General features: G+C 37.5%; 1 protein-coding gene and 1 non-coding gene across 3 annotated transcripts in view; both read left to right on the forward strand.

Annotated features, from left to right (window-relative positions):
* The window catches only part of TNKS2 (tankyrase 2), a 65,387-nt gene extending 57,747 nt beyond the window's left edge, over positions 1-7,640 (forward strand). For both annotated transcript variants that reach the window (XM_086378554.1, XM_086378552.1), the window contains 3 exons: positions 1,641-1,827; positions 4,320-4,476; positions 5,332-7,640. In XM_086378554.1, coding sequence (XP_086234680.1) covers positions 1,641-1,827; positions 4,320-4,476; positions 5,332-5,394 — 407 coding nt within the window. In that variant the 3' untranslated portion in view covers positions 5,395-7,640. The remainder of the gene's footprint in view (positions 1-1,640; positions 1,828-4,319; positions 4,477-5,331) is intronic.
* Positions 1,404-1,546, forward strand: LOC147344042 (small nucleolar RNA SNORA79). Its single transcript, XR_015155918.1, has one exon. It is a non-coding gene; the product is annotated as a small nucleolar RNA SNORA79 (small nucleolar RNA).
* Positions 7,641-14,935: the final 7,295 nt, after the last annotated feature.

A 14,935-nucleotide genomic window follows, 5' to 3' on the forward strand; every position in this document is an offset into this window, starting at 1 on the left:
GTCGGACACAACTGAGCGACTGAACTGAACTGATGTATGTATGTATGTATGTATGTAATTCATTTTGTGTGTTAGGGTTACTCTGGAAAATTGATGTGTGTTACTTTTAACTGGTTGATTGAATTAAAGGAGGATCTGAAAATTGCCTCAGAAGAATATGTACATCCTCTTGTGACTGTGCTTCTAAGTGTCCAGGGTGCAAAAAGATAATTGTCATTGAACCTGTGGAGTTTTCTGAGAAGTTTTACTGAGCACCATTACTTGTCATTTTTGAAATTTCCTATTTATGTTGCAACACGGCAGGTGGTGGTGGTTGATATTTCAAGTTTATAGAAAAAATGAATATAGATATTAGTGTAGTGTTTATCAAGTCTTTAAGCACATTACCCATGATAGTTCCAATCTGTTCCTTAATTGGCTTTGATTGCAAAAAATTTTTAGAGACTTGGTAAAGTTCTATAAAATACAGTATTTAAATTTCACAATCCCCTGGAAGAATGGCTATAGCAGACTGAATTAGTATATAATATCTCAATGGTACTTCTCATTTCAACACCCTAAAAATTGTCATGATAAAATCTTGGCACAGAACATGATATTTATTTATGTATTGACTTAAGGGTTGTAATGTATGACTTTTTCTATTTTATAATAGAAATGGTTTTTCCAAGTTAATTCAAGTGAGTTATTCTGTTCTTTAGTTTCTGTAAAGCAGAATTCAGTGTATTTCCCTTGTCCCTTTATGAAAAGGGACACTAATCTTGATGAATCAGTTAGCTGTGTCATATTGGCTTTTCCCAAGCCCCAGCCTCACTGCCCTCCCTGACCTGATCTCCATGCTTAGTACCTCCTGGTCTTTGGCTGAGCTCCTTTTTGGCATGCATGCAAGGAAGGAGGAGAAAGAAGTCAGTATGTAGGGAATGAAGGAACACACCACATTTGCATATGGAATCTGGTACTAGCAAGTGATAAAGGCAGAGAAGCGGAAGAATAGGAGAGAAATAGGAAGAAAAGCATGAACTTGAAAAGGTCACTTTAGCCGCTTAGGGTATCTAGGAAAAGTACACGAATGTGGGTGTCATTGCATGACCTAGTTGTGTTCAGCCTGGCCATAGGAGGTCAATTATGAGACTCCTGATTGTGGGTTGGTGTGAATTTGGAGCCGGGAATTTGATAACTCTAGCACTGATGTTTCTTTCTGGTGATCTGTACGTTTTTCCTAGTTGAATCTGTATGTGTCCTCACTTTGGCATCCGAACCACCACCCTGTTAGAAACATTCATTCACATTAGCAATTCTTCTAAAATAACTATTCTAAAGTAGCGAGCCAGCTGACAGTTGTGTTTCGGTTTTGCTTATCATGGTGGTGATATATGTATGTTAATTCAGAATTTAACTTCTTCTCATGTCTGTTCCTCTCACTGCTTGGAGCCTTAAGTAGTGGGATTTTAGTCCATCATATATCTAAGCTGACTTGTTTTCACGCAGGGCACCATGGGAATGGGTTGGCTGTAGTGCCTTCTGATTTTTGTGGAATCAAACAATTGAAGAAAAAAGAAAGAATTTAACTTCTAAGACGCTTTAGCTTTTATTCCTTTACTTGTGATTTAAAAATGTTACCTATTTATATGTATTTGTAGGGTCTCCCTTTGTGAATGCAATTATCCATAAAGGCTTTGATGAAAGGCATGCCTACATAGGCGGCATGTTTGGAGCTGGGATCTATTTTGCTGAAAACTCTTCCAAAAGCAATCAGTATGTATATGGAATTGGAGGAGGTACTGGATGTCCAGTACATAAAGACAGATCTTGTTACATCTGCCACAGGTAAGAGATCGCTTTTCTCATTTATTTTGATAAGAATCAGATAAGAACTGGTTCCATATTGAAATTTTCAGGTAAGACATTATCTTGGACCACTCTAGGAATCCAAGTGAGGCACAGTTCAGGTTGCTTTGGTCCTCTCACTGATTCTAATAGTAGCTTATGTTTTTTAAATGGTCTGTAAGAGCCAAGCACAGTTACAAGCATTTGATCTGTTCACATCATTCAATCATTGGAACACACAGTGCTTTCAGAATATGGAGTAGAAAATATTGCTGGGCACGAAAGAGTTTTATTGTGGACTGTTTAAAAATCTATTCAAATGCTATTAATAAAATGGCATTATTTGCTGCACCTAATCATTTCATGGCAATGGATGAGAGAATCTCTCCTCCACTGTGGTATGATTTTAATTGTCAATTTGTGATATTACTACTCAGAAAAAAATTATAATAAAGCATATCAGCATGTCAGTCCTTTTAGAAAGCACATTATCAAAGAATTACTTTGTACTTCTTTTTTTCCTACTTTTAGTTCCCTAGTGGAGCTTAGTTTTTAAAATCATTCAAATGACTTGGCCCTAGTTGATAAAATCCTTGTAGGTAAATAATCTTCACCATTTGAAAAATCAAGTAAGATTAATTACTGAAATTTATTCTGTGGTTAGAGCACTGCTTATAAAGACCTAGAACAGTAGCTATCAAACATTAGCAAGTTCAGAATCACCTAGAGGGCTTATTAAAACACAAACTCCTATGCCACGCCTCTTGAATTATTGATTTAGTAGGTCTGGGGCTAGGGCACTAGAACTTGCATTTCTACCGAGTTCCTAGGGGATGCTGAAGCTTCTGATCACAGATCTAAAAACCCTAGAGCAGTAGTTCTCAGCTTTGGCAGCACAGTGGAATTACCTGAGGGGCTTTAAAAGCTACTAATGACTGTGTCCTACCCTCAAGAGATTCTCACTTGGGGGTCTGGTCTGGGCATGGGATTTTTAAAAGCTTCCCAGCTGATTTTGAAGGGCTGCCAAAGTGAAGGCCTGAAGTCCTAAAGGGAGACAAAGACTGTCTGTTTATGTTTTGTTCTTACTGTTTTCCCTCTAAACTTAGACTCATGTAGGTGTCTAAAGCCAGACCTCCTGGGTATGACCTCCCACCCGCTTCTATTTTAGATCATAGGTTGGAATGGCTAGGAGGCTTGTAATTTCTTGAGAGTCTGTAAATTGAACACTGCTATCTTTACTTGTCATGTATCATCTGGAGGCTAAATAGTTCTGACTGTTAATAGTAAGCAGTGTTCTAGTACCTCTTCTCAGTTGTCTTTGAAGTACAATGCTTGTATGTCTGGAAGTAAATTTATTAATTAAGATTTCTGTATGCTGAATTATCATGGATTGATTGTGACTATAATAGAAAATCTATTAGAAATGCTAAGAAAATTTGCAAAGAGCATATTTAGAATAAAAAATATAGCCTATCTTCTTTGAAGACAGAATCATCAGGCCACCAAATCTCCTTTTCTCCTGTAGAAAGAAAAGTAGATTAGAGAGAGAAGCAGTGAAATAACAAAAAGTTCGTTGGACCTAAGGAAGGCCAATCATATGCCCTTGGGGAGTGAGAAAGTAATACAACCTAAACTTCTGGTGAGGAAAGACATATTTGAAGAAGAAACATTTCAGCTAAACTTGAAAAATGACTATTAGCCTGTTGAAGAGTGGTAGAACATGTCATTCTAGATGGTTAAAGCAGCAGCGTGTCTGATGGCCTTGGGGCAAGAAAGTTTGGCCTGCAGGAAGAAAAACTAATGTGTCTAGGTGTAATGAACACAAAGTAAAGTTGGAGAATTTGGGATCATTATAAGAAATGTGGGTTTTCTTTTAGGCACAGTGAACAGTCTCTAAAAGGTTTTAAGTAGAAAAGTAGTGTCATCTGATTTATGGTTTTTGCTGTTTGTTTTTTCCCTAAATCACCAGTAGCTTAGATGGAAAATAATTTATTAGAATAAAAACAGAAAAGGTAGCTCAGAGGCCATTGTTATAGTCCAAGTGAAATTTGGGCAATTTGGCCTTAATAGTGACAGTAGAATTTAGAAGAAAGATACATTTTGAAAGTGGAATCAATAGGACTTATCTGGATAAATGTTCACCTTTGTAAGACACTTCATGGAAGTCCCTTAAAACCTCCTCCTCCTCTTCACTTGGGCTATGATTTGTGCTTTTGCTGGGATACAAGCAGGATGGCAGAGTCAGTATCACTTAAAGATTATTATAATCTCTCTAAGATAGTATTTTATAGTTACACTGAGGATTAAAGTGACAAATTATTTCATTAGTGAGAACAGTAGAAGATATTCTTTAAAAACTCTTTAAAGGGTAAAATGGTGAAAACAATTGTGTTTATGTATAAATGCATTCAAAGCTTATATAGTGCACATAAATAAAACTGCCCTGTATGGCCTTGTCTCAGGGAAATCTTTTCCGTTTTCGCGTGTTACAGGCAGCTGCTCTTCTGCCGTGTAACCTTGGGAAAGTCTTTCCTGCAGTTCAGTGCAATGAAAATGGCGCATTCTCCTCCAGGCCATCACTCAGTCACTGGCCGACCTAGTGTAAATGGCCTAGCATTAGCTGAGTATGTTATCTACAGAGGCGAGCAGGTAATTCCGTTTTATTTGTTCATTTTCAGCAATACTTTAGAGCTGTACTTTAACCTTTTTCTAATCTTTTAAATTAACAAGGTAGAGTGCCTTACAAACTGGATTTCTTTTTAACTTCTATTTGTAAATTATTTCAGACTTAAAGTTGCAGTAATAGTAAAGAGAATTCCCTTAGACCCTTTACCCAGATATTCAAAATGTTAATACTTTAGCATTCTCTCTCCTTTATCATGTTCTCCCTACTATATGTGTATATCCTCCCCCCCCTCCCCCGCCCCCCCCTTGAGCTGCTTGGAAGTAAGATATAAGCATCTTCCTTTACACTTAAATACTTCAGGGTGTATTTCCTAATTACACCTAAATTTTAAGGACATTGTCTTAAAATTGTTAAAATCAGGAAAATATCATTGGTGTAGTAAATCTAACCTACAGACCTTATTCAGATTTTGCCAGCTATTCTGAATTTTTTTTAAGCTTCTGTAAAATATAATTAATTAGAATCCTATATTTATTTTAATAGTTAACCTCTCTGTAGCAAAGAAATGTGTAATTCCAGCTTGCTGTTAGTGGCATAGATGGAGTCAGAAGCATCTCTAGAGCAACATTATGTACTGCGGATATGTATCAGGATAACCTCAATTCCTAAAGACAAACACATGCTCAGTAGTCATCCTAGACCTGCTGATTGAAAATCGAAGGGATTGCAGTCACATAAAGCTGTTTTGAGAAGAGGCCCTTTGATTCTGATCTGCAACACTAATTTAGAGCTTCTTCCCTAAAGATAAGGAATCCTTAGAATAAGTCTCCATTCAAAAAATTTATTTACCAATTTTTGAATTAATCTTTCTCTTCCAGGCTTATCCTGAATATTTAATTACTTACCAGATTGTAAGGCCTGAAGGTATGGTTGATGGGTAAATAGTTGTTTTAGGAAACTAGCACCACCGAACCTAAAATCATCTAAGCAGCTGGTGGCCTCGTAAGTTTTACTCCTTTGCTGAGAAAAATCATCTTGTCCACAACCCTGTGGCAAAAGGTTAAAAATGTGAAAGGGTTTTAACATTCTGACTTGATAAAGCTTTAATAATGTACAGTGTTTTCTAAATATTTCCTGTTTTTCAGCACTTTAACAGATGCCATTCCAGGTTAAACTGGGTTTGTCTGTACTAAATTATAAACAGAGTTAACTTGAATCTTTTATACATTATACATTGATTCTAACAGAAACTGTAATTCCCCTCAACAGAACTCATTTTACTAATACAGTACTGTGTTCTTCAAAACACAGCATTTACACTGAATACAGTTTCATTTGTAAAACTGTAAATAAGAGCTTTTGTACTAGCCCAATATTTATTTACATTGCTTTGTAATATAAATCTACTGTTTTAGAATGGCAGCGGTTTACAAATTTTTTTCATACGTACTGCTCATCTGTACTTCATCTTGAATCATCATGATTGAGTGATCTTTGACGTTTGATTCCAGAGGCTGTGTTGAATTATTAGCAGACACCTTGTCACTTGGGAAAGATTGATCCCTCAGATTTAATTTGCTAATGGAAGCATTTATCTCTCATCAATAATCTTTCCCATTTAAGAACTTGTTTCATAAATACTCTGGGAGTTTAATTTGTGATAACTTTGTATGTATAACACACATTCCAAAGAGCTCTTAACTATCACGGTCCTGATTATTACAGACACTTCTTTACAAGCCTCACACTCTGGGTTTCACATGGAAAATTTTTCTTGTTATTTTGTGAAAATTAGAGCAAGAGCTTCTGTTTTTTAGAGAACAATTATAGTGTTGTTTTCATGGAATGTAAATAGGAGGTTGAATTTCAGATGTGGGAAGGGTAATCCTGAAATTTTTCGAATCTGTTCAAATTACCTTAAATTTAAAGGGAAAAAAATAGCAGATGGGAGTGGGTAGTTTTTCTCCTGTTCTTTTTCTTTGGCCTTACTGTTTCGTGTATAACCAGTTTATACACCATAGGTAAGCTCAACCCAAAACCATGACACGTGGGTGTCCCAGTTCTCTCCTGGCCTGCTGAATAGGCAGGTGCCATGAGATGGGTGCTTCCGCTTCTGGGTCGCCTCACTGTGACATGTTACACCCACTTGGAAATACACTCTCTGCATCGCCTGGTGACCAGGCTTGTTTGGCAGCTGTGGAGGGGAATACCATCCCATAAAATGCCATTCCTACTTTTTAAGGTAAAACTACTTTTCCATGAAATATATTAACGCATCTTGGTACAGAGACATGAGTTACAGCTTGGCAATCTGTTGACTCTCGTTCTCTTGGAAGTCAAGGCAAGATTGCTACCCACTTAAACCTCTGTTAATGGGGCTGTTCCTATTCAGAATCTCTCTGTACCAATTCACATTTATTTTACATTTTATTCAGTCTCTAAATTAACTGGGCCTTTGCAGTAATTTGTACATAAAGTGCTAGAAAATCATGTTTCTTATCTTGAGTAAGAGTTATTCACAGTAAATGCATATCTGGAGTTGTTTCTATTGATGTAAATTGTGATCATTATTTAAGAGGTCAATTCCTGACCATAAAGTGCTTTTTATACAGCTCTCTAATAATTGCAAATACGATCCTAAAGTCGTTTCTTGGAATACAAATGGAGTATGCCAAATTTTATATAATTTTTCAGGTTCTGGAAGCTTCCAGGTTTTATAATTAGAAGATAATGAGATGAGTTAGTGGAGTTTATATTTACATACCTTCTCTCTCAACATTTAGCTCGTATTGCTCGCCCTATGAGTGAATCTGGAATTGCTTATCATGTAAAATCATCGTGGTCTATGAGTTTACGATTTTGCAGCCTGTGTTGTTTCATCTAATTCATTTCTTAATTAGTGTGTTGCTTTTCTATGAATGATTATATTGTGGTTAATATGTTAGCATGGCATATTTCAGATAGCTTTTTGTTAGGAGCTTAGGGGTGGGGGGGGGGACTGGGGATTTCTTTGATGTTTTTGCATGAAATACTTTATGATGATGGAATTGCTTTTTCTTTTGTCTTCTGATTTTTTTAAAGAGATTTAACTTTTTGTGTGAGTAGTACTATTGTATCCATCTTGAGTGTCTTGTACTGTATCACATTCCATACCCTCATTTAATTCTTAATAAACTGTTCACTTGTTTTTCTTGGTAGCATGGTAATTACTGGAATAGTATAAATGTATTGAATGGTCTTTGAAAAAAATGAATCAAGATTACAATAAACCACAATTGCAGGAAAATAATGTAGTTTTGAGTCTACTAGTGATAGACACTGCAGTTTAAAATTTGAAATACTGAACGCTGTGACCATACCTCCTCAGATGCTTTAAGATGAAAGTAGCTGTCATATGCTTTTAGACATTTAGTCCACCCAGCATAAGTTTTGGCAAACCTTCAAGCTCTTGCCTGGAAAATCTGTATTTTTTTTTTTTTTGCCATGCTGTACAGCTTGCAGGATTTTAATTCTCCAACCAGGGATTGAACCCAGGCCCTCAGCAGTAAGAGAGCAGAGTCCTGACCCCTGGACCACCAGGGAATACCCCCAGGAAATCTGTCTTAACTTATAAAGAGGCATAGAAAATTTATGAGTTTACAAACCTTAAAGTTAGGGGTATTTATTACTCTTAAAAGAAAAATTATAATAAGATATATTTATTTTAGATTTCAGTATGCTGAATGTGTGTATGATCAGTTCCCTGCTTTCTATAATAAGAGAACAGTGGTGCAAATAACTCATAAGTCATTTAGCTTTGAAATACTTTTCAGCAGCTTTCTTACTGCTTGAGTTGGGATAATGTTAACGTGTCCGCGTGCTAGTTCCTAAGCATGTGCGATCCTTTCCTTTGCACGTTGATGAGGAAAGAAAATTTGCAATAAATTTCCCTGAGCTTTTATGATTAGTATTCCTGACTGGCCCTTTTCCTACTGTCCTGTCCTATTAGAGGAGTAGAGTAACAGGAAGCAAGTGGTGGTATACATTCTTCACCAGGAGAACTGTCAGATTTGTATAAAGTTAGCCTACTGAACCTGTACCCACCTCTACCTCCTCATGCTTTACTAGCTGAGGAAGACTGTGACCTAAAATCTTAATTATAGCTTCTTAGAAGGTTCTTGCTGTCCACATGCAAGCCATCATTGTCAGAAGTGTCTTCTCCACTTTGTTACCCATCCACAATTGTTGTCATCACCATCACAAAAGTCTGCACAAAGCCCTCCAGATGGTCTGCCAGTACACTGTAGAGCAGTGCTGTGTGAAAGTGACCTGTGGTTGGGGCTGGCCTGCAGCCTGTTTGTTTCCAGCCCATGGAGAGATGAAAACACAAATTGAGAGGAAACTTTGATGGCAGTTTGACATTGATGCAATGTTTTAAATTTCTTTTTTTTTCTTAAAGGCCACACCATGCAGCATATAAGATCTTAGTTCCCTAACCAGGAAATGAACCCACGCCTCCTGCATTGGGAGCACAGAGTCTTAACCACTGGACCATCAGGGAAGTCCCTTAAATTTCTTTACCTAAGATTTTGGTCTGCAACAAATTGGAAATTAAGAGGAAAACAGAAACTCTAGTCCCTCACAGATAATTTGAAAAGTAGAAGAAAAATAATCTGTTTGGTTTACCACTTAGACCCATCACTTAGCACATGCTGACACATAATAGTTCCTCAAACAAGTTTTACTTGAGTGAAAAGAGTTATTAAGTGATTGGGCTCTAGAGTCAGATGAATGTGGACTTGAATTTTAGCCTAGTCCATACTGACTGTACAACCTTGAACAAATTACAGTACTTATAGGTTTGTTGAGGAAACTAAATGATTTTCTGTATGTGCTAGTAAGTACTGTGACTGGCAAAAGCTGGTTATTGTAATTATATTATTATTTCCCTGAATTCCCAGGACCACTGGTTGGGTTTTTTCACTTGTCATGGGGCTACAGAACATAGAATTTTAAAACAAGCAAAGTTGATTGGCCACTGGTTCAGATGAAAACCTTTTTTTTCATCTTTGTTCAGATGAAACCTTAAGAAGCTCAAAATGTGAGGTATGTATGTCACTAGGTGGCTGAAGATCTTAGTTAGAAAATGACTCATAAAAGCACACAGACAGTACAGCAGCCTGGTTGGGGAAAGAATGCATACCCACAATCTTAACTGCATCATATTGTTACAGTACAGAAGAAACAAACTCCGCTCAGATGATCAGAAGTCCAGAACAGTCTATACTGAGTACAAATCAGCAGATAACAACCTTAGAGGTTTAGCACCCCCAAAACTTAATATAGGATAACTATGGAATAAGAATATTTAAAATGATTGACTGGGAGAGGAAAATATAAAAACCATTAGGAAAGATGACACTGAAAAAGGCAGAGTAGGTTTGAAAAACTAAGTCTTTTGGAACTAAAAAATGTGCAGTTAGTGAAAGTAAGAGCTTGGTGGACAGATTAAACCACAGATTGGGCATATGTGAAGAGAGAACTGGTAAACTAGAAGATAAATCAAGAAGGTACCCAGTTCTAACAGAGGAAGGGATGGGAAATAGGAAAAAGCTAAGAAGCCCGGAGAACAGGATGAGAAGATCCAACATAAAGAATAGGGGAGGGAAGGGGTTTGAGGGTTTTTTTTTTTTTTTCCCAGAATTTATAAAAGAGATATAGATCTTCAAATGAAAAGACATAACAAATATTTAGTGGTGAATAAAAACAAGTATGCTTCTAGACATATAATACAATTGCAAAAGACGAGAAAAATCTAAGCAACTAAAAAGACCTTACCTGCAAAGGAATAATTGCACTGGTAGCAGGCTTTCTCAATGGCAGCAGTATGGACCAGAAGGAAACAAAATAAGTTATAAATGATGAAAAGAATGGGTGATAGCCTTGAGTTCTATACAGAGATAAGTTAGCGTTCAAAAGAGAGGCTGAAAAACACATTTTCAGATTTTGCTGTAAGAGCTCAGGGTTGTTAAGGAAAAAAGGCAGTTGAATCCAGAAAGGAAGGAATGGACTGCAAGAAGCCTGGTGAACAAAGAAATTGGTAAACAGACTGAAATTACACTTGTGTAAAACGAGAAGAACTTTATTAACTGATACGGAACAATCTTCAAGATATAATAAATGAAGAAGCAAGAAGTTGGCAACTGTGTTTGATTTGTTACTCTCATTTGTATAAACTAGGAAGAAGCACAATATACATTAGCTGCTTTATGTGTAAAATGCCTACAGGGTACACACAAACTATTGGGAGGACACCTGGGTGCCAGGGGACAGAGTTTGTTTAAAGACAGTTTTTACTGTATATTCTTTTATTCTTTATGAGTTTTCTAGCAGGACTATAATCACTTAAAGTAGAAATAGAACTGGAAAGGTGGGGGAGGAAAGGTAAAAGAACACTCCAACAAAAATGGGGACCTTAAGTGACATACTTTTTTCTCTCCCAAAACGTATGAAAGAATCTAGAATGAGTAAGAAATAATCTGTAAAGAGCTAAGAATGAGCAGGACCTTCCTGAAGAGTAAAAAAAAAAAAAAAAACAGGAGGACCAGAGGTCAAGAATAGCATTAAGGCTGTAGTAATTAATAATAATGGTACAGGGACATACTCATCTAACCAACTGAACAGAGAATAAATGGGATTTTTATATACACCAGAGGTAGCGTTACAGATCATGTGGGAAGAAGGAACTGTTCAGTAAATTGTATGAAACAACTGGCTATGCATATGGGAAAAAAAATGTGTATCTAGATGCATACACAAAATCAGTTCCAGATGGATTTTATATAGGGCTTGATACGAAAATCAAAGTATTTTAAATGTTAAGAAAATATAGAAGACTTCCTGATTGGGGTAACAAAGAGCTTTTAACTGAGCTTCAAAGAAGATGTCATCCTAAAAGAAAAGATTGTAAGTGTGACAGTATTAAAATTAAGAACATCCTTGTTATCAAACGATTTCTGTAAAGAGGCAGGTCACAAAGTGGGAGAAAATATTTGCAGTACATTTAAAGGGCAAAGGATTCATACCCAGAATATATTAAACTACAGAAAAAGTGAGTTAAAAACAGGCATTTCTCAAAATGGGCGACCCTAGTGGCTACTGAGCAGTCAAAAAAATGCTTAGACGTATTGGTAATCAGGGAAATTGAAATTAGGTAACATGTAATACCATTTTACACCTGCTGAAATTGACAAAAATTAAAAATTTGACAATGCAAGTGTTAGAGGATGTGGATATCTTACTGCTGTGGGTCTGAGTGCTTTGAAAAACAACTTGACATTACCAGTAAAATGAAGGAGTCTACTTCTGGGTATATAAAGAGGAAACAAAAAGAAAATGATGTTGCTGCTGCTAAGTCATTTCAGTCGTGTCCGACTTTGTGCGACCCCATAGACGGCAGCCCACCAGGCTCCCCTGTCCCTGGGATTCTCCAGGCAAGAACACTGGAGTGGGTTGCCATTTCCTTCTCCAAAGCATGAAAGTAAAAAGTCACTCATGAAAGGGAAGTAGCTGAGTCGTGTCCGACTCTTGGCGACCCCATGGACTGCAGCCCACCAGGCTCCTCCGTCCATGGGATTTTCCAGGCAAGAGTACTGGAGTGGGGTGCCATCGCCTTCTCCAAAAATAATGTTATGTAGGAATAAAATAAGACTGGCACAAATAGAATACTATATGCCATTCCTGGACAGAAAAGTTTAGTATTATAATGATTTTGGTTCTCCTTAAATAGGTATATACATTTGCCATGACCTAATAACATATTATGACTTCCCTGGTGGCTCAGACGGTAAAGCGTCTGCCTACAATGCGGGAGACCCAGGTTCTATCCCTGAGTCGGGAAGATCTGGAGAAGGAAATGGCAACCCACTCCAGTATTCTTGCCTGGAAAATCCCATGGACAGAGGAGCCTGGTAGGCTACAGTCCATGGGGTCGCAAAGAGTTGGACACGACTGAGCAACGTCAATGTCAATAACATACTGGATTTACGTACACACATTACTATATATAAAATAGATAACTATTAATGATAAGAACCTGCTGTATAACACAGGGACCTCTACTCAGTACCCTGTAATGACCTATATGGAAATGGAATCAAAAAAAGAATGGATACCAACTCCAATATTCTTGGGCTTCCTTTGTGTGGCTCAGCTAATAAAGAATCCACCTGCAGTGCAGGAGACCTGGGTTTGATCCCTGGGTTGAGAAGATCCCCTGGAGAAGGGAAAAGGTACCCACTCGAGTATTCTGGCCTGGAGAATTCCATGGTTTACAGTCCATGGGGTTGCAAAGAGTCGGACACAACTAAGTCACTTTGACTTTCACTTCACATATATGTATAACTGATAACTTTGCTGTACAGCAGAAACTAACACAACATTGTATATCAACTAGACTCCAAAATTAATTTAAAAAATAACAACCCTTTCGAGGGAAAGGGTGGGAAACTGCACACTGATTCTAAAGCTACTGTGGGAAGGGAAATGTACAAGGAGTCATAAAAAGTTGCTGAGAAGATTTCTGAAAGGCTGCTAGCCGTATCACTTATTAAAAATATTTTAAAACTTACTAAGACAGTATTACTGGCACATAAACTAATCACTGAAATGAAATACAGAATCCAGAAATGGTCTGAAACCTACAGTATATGGTAAAGGTAGGATATTGTGAAACTGGCAAAGATAATTGTCTTGGCACCCATCTGGACAAAATAAGTTGGACCCTTGTTTCTTACATCAAAATACCTCAGTTGAGTCAAGTATATAATGATAGAAAAATGGAACTACAAAATTACAAGAAGAAAAACATAGGACAGTGTTGGTATAGTAATGCCTTTCAGTTATAACAAAATCCAGAAGTTCTGGAGAGAGAGATTAAGTCCAACTTCACAAGTTTTGTCTGCAAACAAAGTTAAAAGATAAATGGCAGAATGTAAGAAATGTTTACAGCATACAAGGAATTTACATTAAATGTTTGAAAATCAGGAATCAACACCAACAACCTAATAGGAAATGAGCAGTATAAAGAAAATTAAAACAGCATTTACAAAAGAGAGATACAGCTTAACTATATACTGCAATACCAATTTTCACCTCCTACTAGTAAACAGGGAGGAATATTCAAAGTATTTAACACTGAGGCACTGGCCAGTCAACAGACTGAAAACTGCTTCTGCCTGGTGTTAGTCCTTTAGTTGCTGGATTTGGGGAAGTTGTGGAGGAACCAGAGCCTGTGAGAAAAAGAGCACTTGGGATTGGGGCCAGCAGCTAGTTACCCGTGGGTACAGAAGGATGCTGAGAGCAACTAGTAGAGTTCCACTGGTGGCGGAGAATGTCTCTTGCTTCATTGAGAAACAACATCTAGAAGGAAACTGGAGCAATACTTGTCCAAATTTTAAATGGGTGTACCCTTTGAGTAACAGGACCTGTGATAAGGAGATACATTGCAGCATTACTTGGGAAGACAAAGTTATGAAAAGCTCATCTCTCCATCAGTAGGGGACTGGTTAAATTACATCCATATACTAGAATGTCTGGAATCATGAAGAGAATGAGCCAGACCTACATGTACTGATCAAGATAGATTATGGAGTGGAAAAAAGAAAAGGTTCCGAACTATGTGGATAATAAGTTACTGATGTAAAATATAGAGAAGAAATATTAACACAAAAGCATATTTGTGCTAAGAAAGAGATCTGGGTGGCAGGAGATTCAGGGGTAGAATGAGAGTGAACTTTGCATCTTGTATTTTAGAATTTTGTACTTTGTGCCCTCATTTAAAAATTTGTTTAAAGATGAGATTTGAGTTAAATAATATCTAAGTGGTTTTTTTTTTTTTATAATCTGTATAAGTCTGCAAAAATGTGACCAAAACAGAACTAGGAAATCCCCCCAAGACGTGGGGATGAATTGGGGGATTGGGATTGACATACATACACTGCTGCTGCTAAGTCACTTCAGTTGTGTCCAACTCTCGTGTGACCCCATAGATGGCAGCCCACCAGGCTCCCCCGTCCCTGGGATTCTCCAGGCAAGAACACTGGAGTGGGTTGCCACTTCCTTCTCCAATGCATGAAAGTGAAAAGTGAAAGAGAAATCGCTCAGTTGTGTCCGACTCTTCGCGACCCCATGGACTGCAGCCTTCCAGGCTCCTCCGTCCATGGGATTTTCCAGGCAAGAGTCCTGGAGTGGGGTGCCCTCTACTGTGTATAAAATAGACAACTAATGAGAACCTACTGTACATACACTACAGGGAACTCGGTGTTCTGTAGTGACGTAAGAGGGGCTATATGCATACGTGTAACTGATTCACTTTGCTGTACAGCAGAAACTAACACAACAATGTAAAGCAACTATACTCCAATAAAGATTAATTCAAAAAATTCCTCAAACCTGCTCTGCCATCAGTCTTCATCATGAAAGTCCTTTCCATTCTTCTAGTTG

The sequence above is a fragment of the Bos grunniens genome, chromosome 26 (assembly GCF_055505025.1).
Source record: "Bos grunniens cultivar Pamir isolate PY7600 chromosome 26, Bosgru_T2T1.0, whole genome shotgun sequence".
Lineage (NCBI taxonomy): Eukaryota > Metazoa > Chordata > Mammalia > Artiodactyla > Bovidae > Bos > Bos grunniens.